Source organism: Aethalodelphis obliquidens, unplaced genomic scaffold (genome assembly GCF_003676395.1).
Source record: "Aethalodelphis obliquidens isolate GAN/ISIS:26980383/991018 unplaced genomic scaffold, ASM367639v1 scaffold4, whole genome shotgun sequence".
NCBI lineage: Eukaryota > Metazoa > Chordata > Mammalia > Artiodactyla > Delphinidae > Aethalodelphis > Aethalodelphis obliquidens.
Window position 1 is genome coordinate 326573 of NW_020837948.1, and position 13103 is coordinate 339675.

The 13103-nt window shown below is 44.3% G+C and overlaps 1 protein-coding gene across 3 annotated transcripts; it reads left to right on the forward strand.

Annotated features, from left to right (window-relative positions):
* The first annotated feature begins 9 nt into the window (after positions 1 to 9).
* HARS1 (histidyl-tRNA synthetase 1) lies at positions 10 to 13022 on the forward strand. 3 transcript variants are annotated; one of them, XM_027095311.1, is made up of 13 exons: positions 10 to 155; positions 435 to 524; positions 5559 to 5678; positions 7866 to 7961; positions 8602 to 8727; positions 9358 to 9465; positions 9617 to 9715; positions 9945 to 10038; positions 10258 to 10385; positions 10478 to 10720; positions 11966 to 12082; positions 12283 to 12429; positions 12688 to 12798. In XM_027095311.1, the coding sequence occupies exons 1-13, from the start codon at positions 66 to 68 to the stop codon at positions 12703 to 12705; spliced, it is 1476 nt and encodes a 491-aa protein (XP_026951112.1). In that variant the 5' UTR covers positions 10 to 65; the 3' UTR covers positions 12706 to 12798. The 3 variants fall into 3 exon arrangements, with proteins under 3 accessions (XP_026951112.1, XP_026951103.1, XP_026951117.1); XM_027095302.1 differs by lacking the exon at positions 12688 to 12798 and adding an exon at positions 12828 to 13022 and having other exon boundaries at positions 11 to 155; XM_027095316.1 differs by lacking the exons at positions 10 to 155; positions 435 to 524; positions 12688 to 12798 and adding exons at positions 5016 to 5439; positions 12828 to 13022 and having other exon boundaries at positions 5504 to 5678.
* The last annotated feature ends 81 nt before the right edge of the window (positions 13023 to 13103 follow it).

The following is a 13103-nucleotide window of genomic DNA, read 5'->3' on the forward strand; positions in this document are numbered from 1 at the left end:
TCCAAGCTGAAGCTGTGGCCCGCACAACCTATCTAGACAGTAGTCAGCTCCAGTTGGTAACCAGTATGGGCGATCGTGCGACGCTGGAAGATCTGGTGCGACTTCAGGGAGAGCGCGTGCGGGCCCTTAAGCAGCAGAAGGCCAGCGCTGAGCAGGTACGACCCAGGAGGCAGGAGAGGGGACAAAGGAAGGCCTGGGAGAACAGAGCGGGGAGTGGTCTGCACAGAGGATGGGGATGTGGAAGAAAGGACTGGACTTGTAGGTAGGAGGACGGGCTGGGTGGGGAGGTAGCTGCGGCAGGACCCGAGAGAAGCAAAGCTAGGCTTGGGAGAGAGATATGCCCCACATCCTGCTGAGGGAGGGATACTGAATGAATGACGGAAGAGGGAGGGGGTGGCAGATGTGGTAGCCCAGCGCCTACTTTCCCTCCACAGATCGAGGAGGAGGTGGCAAAACTACTGAAACTGAAGGCACAACTGGGCCCTGATGAAGGGAAACAGAAGTTTGTGCTCAAAACCCCCAAGGTAAATATTCCATTAGGGAGCCTCTGAGAGGGTCCCTAATTCCACTCACAAGGACGCATATATGCCTGCTTCTCTGAATCAGGTCATTGAGGAGGATCTGAAATCCTGCAGAGGAAACAACAGTTGGTTGTAGGCACCAGGCTGGATTGGACTCTGAGTCATTCTGGGATGGCAAAGTGATGGCAGAAGCTAGGCCAGCTGGGTGCTTAGGGGAGTCTACCTGCTACTGCTACTCCTTCTTTCATTCAGTAAATATTTACTGAGTGCTTACTGTGTGCCTAGCACTGTACAAAGCAGTGAGTGTACCATGGTGAACAATATAGCCTGCCCTCAGGGAGCTTACATTCTACTGAAGGAAACAGACTTAGGAGAAATAATCCCACACATGGATATGTAACTACAAATTGTGTTAAGTGATGTAAAGAAGTAAAAAGGATGCTCTGAGAAAAATAAGGGAGAACTGGGAAGTCTGAAGAAGTGATAGACTAGCTGACCTAATAGATGAGTGGAAGACAGCCGGGTGAAGAGTGTGAGGAAGATAAGTCCAGGTAGGGTATGGAAATCCTGAAGTGAGAAAGAACCTTGGTAGTTTCCAGGAACTATAAAAAGACCTTTATGACTAGAACCAAATAGAGAAGGAGAGTACAATGGAATGAAGTTGGAGATTCCTAGCTCAACCACCATGATTTCAGTTCAGATGCCACTTTCTGTAAGTTCTATAAACTGAACTATTTACCTATCATCTGGGTTCCCTTGGCACTTCATAAGTATCTCTGTTATTGCATTTATTGCTGACTTTTCATTATTCACATGGTTTATTTAACCTGAGAGTCTGGGACTAAATAGGTATTCAATGAATGTATGTGAAATTTAATTCCAAAGTAGAGGGGAGATGATCTGTCTTCCTTATGTTGAGATGTCGCTGTTTAAGAGTAATTCTTTGGGCTCCTAAAATCATTGAGCTATTCCTTTCTACATATAACTCATTTCAAAGGTTAAAGAGGGGCTTCCCTGGTGGCTCAGTGGTTGAGAGTCCGCCTGCCAATGCAGGGGACATGGGTTCATGCCCTGGTCCGGGAAGATCCCACATGCCACGGAGTGGCTGGGCCCGTGAGCCATGGCCGCTGAGCCTGCGTGTCCGGAGCCTGTGCTCCACAACGGGAGAGGCCACAACAGTGAGAGGCCCGCGTACTGCAAAAAAAAAAAAAAAAAAAAAGTTAAAGAGATGGTGTAAAACCCCAAGGCAGTGACCATCAATAGTTATTCAAACTATTGGGTGAAAAGATTAATGGGGATTTATGATAGATCAGGCTGACCTCAGCTAAACCCAATGATCAATCTTAGCTTCACTAAAAGTAGGACAACCAGACATTATATTCCTCTTGATGTGATGCAATAAGAAGTACACAGCACCACCTATGAAATATTCTTGCCAAGAAGAATTGTACCTGAATCTAATCAGTCTTCAGACTTAACTACCAGTTTACCTAACTACCAGTTTACTGGAAATATGGGAAATGGAGGAACATGTTAAATGACCACATTGAATATACAGTTAACCAAATCTAGAATGAGAAAAATTCTTTCAGAAAAATGACTCAGTTTCCTCAACAAATAAAGGACATTTTTTTTTTTAAAAAAAAGGAAAGGAAACTGTTGCAGATTAAATAGACATGAGACATATCAACCAAGTACTTGGGCACTAGGTAAAGGGCTGCTGTTAAGTTGTATTGGTTGTAAGGAAGGTATTGTAGTGTTTTGTTTTTTAATCCTTATATGTTAGACAATTATACTGAAATATTTATGCATGAAAGTATATGATATCTGGGATTACCTTAAAATACTGCAGGAAAAAAAAATATTGGGGCTTAGATAAAATAAGAATAGCAGATGTTGATAGTTGTTGAAGGTAGGTAATAAACACAGGGTGGGGTGGTCCAGTGTTCTATTCTCTATAATGTGTGTTGGAAAATTTCCATAATTTAATGTTAAAAGAAAATGAGATACAGCAGAAACTAACACAACACTGTAAAGCAATTATACTCCAATAAAGATGTTTTTAAAAAAACAAGAAAATGAGAATATACTGGAGAGTTAATATCCACTTAGTTTGTTGAAATACATTTCTTGACATGTGATTCATAATTAACAGAAAACTCAGTATTATGGGGAAAGGACTTTTTCAAGGGACCTTCCTGGTCAAAATTATTTTCATAGTGTTATTTGCCTTTCACTTCGTTTGCGATGAAGGTGCAAAAGCACTGGTGTGTAGAACTGCTCGTGTCTTAGCACAAATTAAGATGTTGGCACTGAGCTGTACTAATAACCATTATGTTCTTTACTTTCGTGAACTCACAGTAAAAAAAAAAGATTCAGTTTCACTTAAGAATGTCCTTGATAAAACAGTAAAAATTATTAATTTTATTGAATATCGACCCTTGAGTACACTGTTTCTTAATACTCTGTATGATGAAATGGAAAGCACAGATAAAGCACTTCTGCTGCATTCCAAAGTAGGAAAAATGCTGTGCCATGTGTGAACTGTAGGCTGAACTAGCTACTTTTTTCATGGAAAACCTTTTTTATTTGAAAGAAAAACTGAAAGATAAACTATTGTGTTAAAGATTTGGATATTTGGCAGACATTTTCACAAAACTGAACAAAGTGAGCCTTGTCACCTCAAGGAAAACATTCAACAGTATTTGTTGCCAGTGATAAAATTCAAGTGTTCAAGTCAATGTTAGAACTTGTATTTTCCACCATGAGCTTGACAGGTTCTCAATACTTGAAGACTTTCCTGATGAGATCTATGGTGACATGAACAAATATGGTTTTTTGATATTGTATAATGAGGCATATCAACATTTGGAAGATCTGTGTAACTGTTATCAAAGAACAAATATTTTCTAAATGACCAATGCATGATGTTATAAAATTGTGCCTGCGTAGAATATCCAAAGTACAAGATAGAGTAACAGATATTTTTTAAATTGTACTAAAATATACATAACATAAAATTTGCCATTTCAACCATTTTTAGGTGTACAGTTCAGTGGCATTAAGTACATTCATATTGCTGTGCAACCATAACCACTATTCATCCCCCATAACTTTTTCATCATACCAAACTGAAATTCTTTACCCATTAAACAGTAACACCCCATTCTACCCTCCCTTCAGCCCCTGGTAACCATCGTTCTACTTTCTGTCTCTGTGAATTCTGGGTACCTTATAATAGATTTTAATGTAACAATGTGAAAAGTTCATTGATGTACTTTCAGATTCCACATTGCAAACCAATCCTTAAGAAGCTCTCCCTCTGGATTTTGGTGTAGTTTAAGAAGAATATCTACAATTAGCTGAAAAGTTTATTAAAAATATTCCTCCTTTTACAATTACACATCTCCGTAAGGCTAGATTTTCTTTATATATTCAACCAGAACAACATATCACAACAGAATTGAATGCAAAAAGCATATATGAAAATTCAGCTGGCTTCTATTAACCCAGGCATTAAAGATTTGCAAAAATGTAAATCAGTGCCACTCTTCTCACCAGATGTTTTTGTTTTGGAAAGTAGTTACATTTTTCCTAAAATGTTATTTATGTTAACATGTAATGGATTTTCTTTTTGTTAAGTGAATTAATATTTTTAAATGTTTGCAGTTTTAATTTATAATACGATAAATATTGATAGGTATAATCCACTTTGGGGTCCTTAGTAAATAGTAAGAGTGTAAAGGGGTCCTGAGACCAAAGAGGTCCTACTTGTGAGTAGCATATAAAAGCCCATACTAGAAGCTCTGACCTGGAAGAACAGAGTTCTAGTACCGACTGCCAGGAACCAGCTGAATGGCCTTAAGTAATGACTTAACTTCTCAACACATTCAAATTCATTAACTTAGCCCTTGTCATAGGGCTATCAGAAAAAAATTAAAGAAAAAAATAGTGGAGACTTCCCTGGTGGCGCAGTGGTTAAGAATCCGCCTGCCAAAGCAGAGGACACGGGTTTGAGCCCTGGTCTAGGAAGATCGTACATGCTGCGGAGCAACTAAGCCTGCATGTCACAACTACTGAGTCTATGCTCTAGAGCCCGCGAGCCACAACTACTGAGCCTGAGTGCTACAACTACTGAAGCCCATGCACCTACAGCCCGTGCTCTACAAGAGAAGCCACCACAATGAGAAGCCGGCGCACCGCAACGAAGAGTAGCCCCTGCTCGCCACAACTAGAGAAAGCCTGCGCGCAGCAGCGAAGACCCAATGCAGCCAAAAATAACTAAATTTTTAAAAAAAAAAAAGAGGGCTTCCCGGGTGGCGCAGTGGTTGAGAGTCCGCCTGCCGATGCAGGGGACACGGGTTCGTGCCCCAGTCCGGGAAGATCCCACATGCTGCGGAGTGGCTGGGCCCGTGAGCCATGGCCGCTGAACCTGCACATCTGGAGCCTGTGCTCCGCAATGGGAGAGGGCACGACAGTGAGAGGCCCGCGTACCGCCAAAAAAAAAAAAAAAAAAGAAAGAAAGAAAGAAAAAATAGTATTTATTAGGATTTCCTTTTAAGGTATGTTGGGAGAGAACGTTACTTGTAAAATTTGGAATTCGATTCATTTAAGCCAATTTGAGTTGGTTACATGCCTGTCATCAGGTAGATGTTTTCTATTAGGCAGGGGAATGTTCTGTTTCCCAGAAAATGAGTTTAGGAAAATTTCTCAGAGAACAGAGTTCCAAGAATTCTAGAAGATAGAACCAAGCTAAAAAGGGGTTGGAATTTAGAAGGGTGAGAGCAATGGGGGTGGTAATTAATAGGGAATTGTTTGTACTTGTTTTACAACTCAGTGACCTGTAGGAAAACCTAAGTTTGGGGCAGGGTTTTCATTCGCCATCATTGAAGTCATGCTTTTATATTTCTAGACCTTACTGTTCTTTGTTTTTTTTTTTGTTGTTGTTCTTTTTTTTTTTTGTTGTTCTTTTTTTTTTTGTTCTGTTCTTTGTTTTTAAACCCCATCCCTGGTTCTCTGGCTGATTTTGACTCCAAGGGCACAAGAGACTACAGTCCCCGGCAGATGGCAGTTCGGGAGAAGGTGTTTGATGTAATCATCAGCTGTTTCAAGCGCCACGGTGCAGAAGTAATTGATACACCTGTGTTTGAACTAAAGGTGAGGGGTGGATGAGGAGAAATTGCCTGGTGGAATAATGGGTATACAAACAACAAAGAGGATGGCAAGAGAGTGAGGCCCAAAGGTCTCTTGTTGCAGACAAAGATTGGCATTTTCTCCATGAGAAGGGGGACAGGACTGGCATAGAGAAAGAGGCCCTGCTTTTTATTTACCTTGGTTGTGGCCGGCAGCATCCAAAAGAGAGCCCTTCTCAGGGGTGGAAGTTGTTATGGCTCCTGGCTACATTGAATTCCATGGCACCTGTACTTGAGATGTTTCCTAGATACATGTAAATCGAACATATAAAGGATAAATATGCAACCAATCTCCTATTGATGGACCCTGAGGTTGTTTCTAGTTCTTTGCTATTAAAAAACAGTTCTTTGCATCCCTCCCTGCTTAAAACCCAGTAACTCCCAATGCATTTATAATAAAATCCAAACTCTTTACTCAGGCTTACAAGGCCCTACATGATGTGGCAACTGCCTACATTTCCCACCTCATCTCATGCGCTTCTTCCCCTTGCCCGCTGTGCTACCATGGTCTTTTTCTATTCCTGGAACATACTAAATATGTTTCTATCTTCGAGCCTTTGTTGTTGCTCTTCCCTCTTGCTGAACTTCCTTTTTCTCTAGCTCTCTGCATGACTTTAATTCCAGAGTAAATTAGACATAACAGATTTTGATTTCAGATTTCAACTAAAATGCCATTCCTCAAATACTCCTCTCCAACTGCCTTGTCTAAAGCAGCCCTTGTCTATCACATTGACCTATTTTATTTCCGTTAAAGAAGCTATCACTATCAAAAGTTATGTTAATTTGTTCCCTTGCATTAATGTACTGCCTGTCTCTTTTCATTACTATAGAAGATCCATGAGGGCATGGACTGCCTTTGTTCACTGATGTATACACAGGGCTTAGAACAATGTCTGGTACTAGTGGGTATTTATCTGCAGAGTAAATTCACAGAAGTAGAATTTCTGGGTCAAATGGTTGTACTCATTCCTATTTCTACCAACTATATTAGTTTGCTAGTGTTCCCATATCAAAATACCATAGACTGGGTGTCTTAAAGAACAGAAATTTATTGTCTGGAGGCTAGAAGTCCAAGATAAGCTGTCAGCAGGGTTGGTTTCTTCTGAGGGTCATGAGGGAAGGATCTGCTTATGGCCTCTCTCACTGGCTTTTAGATGGTGTCTTTTCCCTATGTCTTCACATCATCTTCCCTCTTCTGTGTCCAAATTTCCTCTTTTTATAAGGACATGAGTTATATTGGATTAAGACTCATCCTAATGACCTCGTTTTACCTTAATTACTTCTTTAAAGACCCTGTCTCCAAATAGAGTCACAATCTGAGGTTACGGGGGCCAGGTGGGTGCAGGGAATAGGGCTTCAATATATGAATTTCGAGGGGACACAATTCAGGCCATAATACCAACCACTGCATTCTCTGGCCATAACACCAACCATTGTATGAGTATTTCTATTTTCTACACACTGGGAATTTTCAGGTTTTTTGAATTTTGCCAGTCTGGTAGTGAAATATGTTATCTTGTTGAAGACATCACAGGGCAAGGACTCTCAGTTTTGGCTTTTGACAGTGTTCAAATCTCAGGCCGTCATAAAAACATTTACCTTTGTTGATCTAATGACCCACTCCTAGGCATTTATACTCCAAAAAAATATTCAAAACAAAAAACTGTGTACCCAAATATATTTATTGAAATGCTATGGAATTTTTTTTCAATAGGAATAACCTAAACATCTATCAGTGTAACACTAGGAAGGAAGGAAATAGCTTCTTCTCACTAGAATATTATGCAGCTTTTTTTTTTTTTGGCCATGCCACACAGCTTGCGGGATCATAGTTCCCCAACCGGGGATTGAACCCAGGCCCTCGGCAGTGAGCGCGCAGTCCTAACCTCTAGACCGCCAGGGAACTCCCAATGCAGCTTTTAAAAATAATACTTCAGCTCTGTCACAAAATGGAAATGTGATAAGCAGAAAACCAAATTGGTATTTCCTTGATTATAACTACATCAAATAAGGAAACATTGGGAGAGAGAACAGAGGAAATGTAGATAAGTTGAAATCAGTCATAGTTAGAATGGTGGGTTTTTGTTTTTAAAAATTCCTTTCAAATTGTTATATTTATCATTATGGTCACATTTCTTTATGTTTTCTCCAGGAAACACTGACTGGAAAGTATGGGGAAGACTCTAAGCTTATCTATGACCTGAAGGACCAAGGTGGGGAGCTGCTGTCTCTTCGCTATGACCTCACTGTATCTTTTTAAACTTTGGATGTATTGGCCCTTACTGGGCTGGGGCTTTTTCTAGCCTCAGGTTTGGGGGCAGCTAGACATAGGTGGGATCAAATATGATACATCCTGCAGTCAGGGAAGTTATTTCTCTAAACCAGGAGCTGGGCTTTGGCTAAACAGAGCATAGCTAGCCTTTGAAGGCTTCTGAATCCTGAGTGAGACCTCAGCTTTATGTCAGGGTCCAGTTCTGACTCTGCCAACAATCCCCTGGATTCAGAATATGTCTCCCTTGCCCTGGCTGGTGGACAGAGTTCTCCCTAATTGACCAACAGCACGTTTCCTTTATCTCCAAGCTATGTCAGAGAATCATCTGCTTAGAGATCCCTACTTGGGGCCCTTTTTCTGCTCCCTGGCCAATCTGCCCACCCCCATGCTGTGCTCAGCATGGCCCAAAAAGAAAAGCGCCTTAATACTTTATGAGACTTCAGCTGCCCTGTATGGTAACAAAGTTGATTCTTGCTGATGTTCAGAAATGCTGTTAATCTTACAGATGGTGGTTTTACCCACACAGGGTGCGGTTAGACCCCAGCTTCTGTTGGTGATGATAATCAACTTCCAGACTCTGAAAGGTGGGGCTTTCCCCTTAACTCTTTGTCATCAGGTTCCTTTTGCTCGGTATTTGGCAATGAATAAACTGACCAACATTAAACGCTACCACATAGCAAAAGTGTATCGGCGGGATAACCCAGCCATGACCCGAGGCCGATATCGGGAATTCTACCAGTGTGTGAGTATGGGGGCAGGATGGGTAAGGAGGCCCTCCCTTGAGCCAGTAGAATCTATTGAGTACTTATGGTGTCCTGAAAAATCTAGATGCCCCAGATAATGCTAACCCTAAGATTTCTTTAGTATTTTCATATACAGGACAGGGATTATGCGCCTCATTTTATCTGAGGAAACTTGAGGCTCAGCAAGATGAAGAGATCATAGGGATAAGAAAGGCAAAGTTAGGACTAGAACTCTTGGTCCAGGGCTTTTTATATTAAACCACAGTGACAGGATCAGAGCAAAGGATGAGGAAACTGGATTTGAGGTACTGTCGCACAGACTGGTGGCACAGCTTCTGAATGAATAAAGGACTAAGGCCGTATAATTGCTCCCACAACAGTGGAAGGAAATAAGGAAAAATAGATGAGTGAGATAATGAAGGAATAGCCCTGTGGATGGGAAGAAAACCAGGACTGGTAAGAGACCCAGGAATACTGGGGTTTTGCTCTGGGCTGACAGTCAGACGGAGAATGAAGAATGTGGTCTGCGCATGAGTGCAAAGAGGCCTCCTTCATAGAAAGCAGAGCTCCCAGGAGTCCTCCCTCAAGGTTAAACCCCTGAGGACCTCTAGCTAGCCCTCTCCCTACAGGATTTTGACATTGCTGGGCAATTTGACCCCATGATTCCTGATGCAGAGTGCCTGAAGATAATGTGTGAGATCCTGAGTTCACTCCAGATAGGCGACTTCCTGGTCAAGGTCAGAGCTGAATGGGGCTGGGAGGACAAAGCTGGGCCTGGCCTCTCACAGGAGAAGGTCCTTGTGCAGAGGAACCAGTAGCCTAAGTGTCCAAGGCTATCGAGGGTCATGTAAGGAGATCCTCTTCTCACTATGCCTTGGGTCGCTGCAGGTGAATGATCGGCGCATCCTAGATGGGACGTTTGCCGTCTGTGGTGTTCCTGACAACAAGTTCCGCACCATCTGCTCCTCAGTGGACAAGCTGGACAAGGTAATGACCCAAACACCTGACTCTTCTTTTCCCAGATCCCACCCTGCCCTGAGAAATGGAAAAGATTAGGAGAGAGAGGGCCCTGCTTCTATGCCCACAGAGGAAGATTAGCCCCAGGATATAGGTTGACGGGCAGCTTCTGCTTAAGACCACACCCTGAGAAGGGCTCACACTTGCTCTGCACTGGGGAAGCTGCCCAGGGTTCCCTGACTGGTATCTGTCTGCTCAGGTGTCCTGGGAGGAAGTAAAGAGTGAGATGGTGGGAGAGAAGGGCCTGGCACCTGAGGTGGCTGACCGCATTGGGGACTACGTCCAGCAGCATGGTGAGAAACAAACCCTGCCTCCCCGGCAGCCATCCCACTGCCCTCAAGCGAAAGCCAAACTCCTCCGTGTGTGTGCGCACGCGCACGCGCACTGGAGACAGAGGGAAAGGGAATGCATGTGTGTGTATGCACACATGCATACATGTGTAATCCAGAGGAAAAGGTAAAGCCCTTATCTTTTTCTTCTTGTCAGTCTGGCTCACAAATCTGTCTCCCCAGGTGGGGTATCCCTGGTGGAACAGCTGCTCCAGGATCCTAAATTGTCCCAAAACAAGCAGGCCTTGGAGGGCCTGGGAGACCTGAAGCTGCTCTTTGAGTATCTGACCTTGTTTGGCATTGCTGACAAGGTGAGTCAGGTTGGGATGGGAGCCTTAGCTGAGCTCCGGGGCTGGAGGCCTTTGATCCTCATCTGCTGCTGACCATGTTCTTATCCCTCCAGATCTCCTTCGACCTGAGCCTAGCTCGAGGGCTGGACTACTACACCGGGGTGATCTTTGAGGCAGTGCTGCTACAGCCCCCAGCCCAGGCAGGGGAAGAGCCCCTGGGTGTGGGCAGTGTGGCGGCTGGAGGGCGCTATGATGGGCTGGTGGGCATGTTTGATCCCAAAGGGCGCAAGGTGCCATGCGTGGGGCTCAGCATTGGGGTAGAGCGGATCTTCTCAATCGTGGAGCAGAGGCTGGAGGTATGTCTTGGGGCTGGGTGGAAGACATTCTGGGCAGATGGTGGCACCTGAGCTATCTTCTTTGATCTCTAAGGGGGCAATTAGTACTGCATTGGGCAAGTTGCATCTTTGCAAAGAAATGGAGAGAAGACTGTTGCTGTCCTTCAGACTCCCACCCCATTATAGGCCAGCTTGATGGATCTTTGATCATTCTTTCTTCACAAAATCCTTTGCTCCCTACTTCCTTCAGAGCTGTCAGGAATCTAGGCCAGTATATCCAAAGACCTGGATCTTCCTCATAATACAGAACACTTAATACTTTACTACTCTGTGCTAGGCACTGTGCTTAGTGCTTTTCACGCATTGTCTAATAAAACTCTTAAACAGCCCTCTGAGGGTAGCTACTTTCATTATTTACATTTCTCAGGCAAGGGAACTGAAGATTATAGATAAAATAATTTGCCCGAGGTTTAAGTGGCAGAGTCAGAATTCGGATGCAGGCAGTCCAACTCCAAAGTCTTGCTCCCAACCACTCTGCGATAATGTCTCTAAGTGGGAAGCGTGTATCTGAGGCTGTGGGATCCCTCAGATGGTTATCCTGACTCTCTAGCACCTAGAGTAATATGAAGGAAGCCCTTCTTGGCCTCAAGCCCACCTTTGTTGCTACTGCTCTTAAGTGGCTGGTTGCCTTTCATCCCGCGGGTAATGCTCTGGCAGTAACCTTCCCACTGCTCCCACCCTTTTCTCTAGAGTGGAACCCACTGGTGTTTTCCAATTGAGGTCACAGTTCCAGTAGGCATCTTATGTTTTAAGAACAATGGGAATAGTTTTCCAGAAAAAGAGACAGCAGCAGCATTCTTTCTCCCCTCCATCCACACCCCCACCCAAGTCGTGCCCTATGGCTGACGCATAAGAGACACAGTCTCCTTGTGGGAACTAGGACTGCCAGGGGTGATTGGATTGTCTGGGTGAGCTCAGAATATCACTTATGATGCATAAGGTTCTAGATGGAGATAAGCTTGAAGTTACTGTACATAAGCTACCTTTGCCCTCCATTATTAATTCTGGCAAGTCATATGTACAAGCCAGTCAGTTCATTTCTTATTCTTCTAAGAGCTACTTTTTGCCCAATTGCTAGATGAGAAGACTAGCCTGCCCTGGTGGAGTTGGGCCTGGTCTCAGACTCCTGACAAGAGCCTGCTCTGTTTGCTCTTTGAAGGTGTTGTAAAGGGTAGCCCAGTTCTTTCTTAACTGCTTCTTCCCTAGGCCGTGAAGGAGAAGGTACGGACCACAGAAACACAGGTGCTTGTGGCATCTGCACAGAAGAAGCTGCTGGAGGAGAGACTGAAGCTCATCTCAGAGTTATGGGATGCTGGGATCAAGGTAGAGGAGGCAAGCCCCAGGGTGGCAGCAAATTTGGGAGTGCTGGACACAAACGAAATAAAAGCTTATCCATAGTGGCCCTGCCATTACTGTGGCTTCTTGGGGTGAAGGTCAGAGAAAGGTGCCAACTTGGGCCCCAAGGAGATTGTCCCAGAGGACTGCAGAAGACAGCCTTCATCTCCTTCCCTGGTCCCCTGCAGGCAGAGCTGCTCTACAAGAAGAACCCCAAGTTACTGAACCAGCTGCAGTACTGTGAGGAGGCAGGCATCCCACTGGTGGCCATCATTGGTGAGCAAGAGCTCAAGGACGGGGTCATCAAGCTCCGCTCGGTGGCCAGCAGGGAAGAGGTAAGTAGGTGGACAGGAAGACTGAGGGATGGGGAAGGCTGAGGGATGGGGAATGTATGCCATTTCGGCAGACCAAGGCCGAAAGTTACTGTACATAAGCTAGACCAAGGCCAAGGCCCATTCAAGACCTAAGCAAAAGCCAGGCATTCATATTAACGCCCAGTCCTAAAGGACTTAAGGGGTAATATGTTACTATGGTCATGGTAGGGTAAAATCTCCATCCCCACACATACCCTGTGTCTCTCCACCTCCCCCAAGAAGCGCTGTCTCCCCTGAGGTGTTTGATTGGGTTCCTGCGCCCAGCTGAGCCAGGCCTGATGACTAGAGGAAGGCATGGGTGCTCAGAGAGCAGTGGAACACAAGATGCTCATACCACCTTGTTCCTCCATCCTGGCCAGGTGGACGTCCGAAGAGAAGACCTCGTGGAGGAAATCAGAAGGAAAACAAGCCAGCCCCTTTGCATCTGCTGAGTTGAACTATCAGAGGAAAGTGGGACTGGCACTATTTAAGGCTAAGACAAAACTCTGCATATGTACTTCAGCAGCTTTGCACGTTTCCTTCCCAACAGGAAGACCTGAAGAGTGGTCATAACAGAGACTTTTTTTATTTTTTTTTGCGGCACGCGGGCCTCTCACTGTTGTGGCCTCTCCCGTTGCGGTGGAGCACAGGCTCCG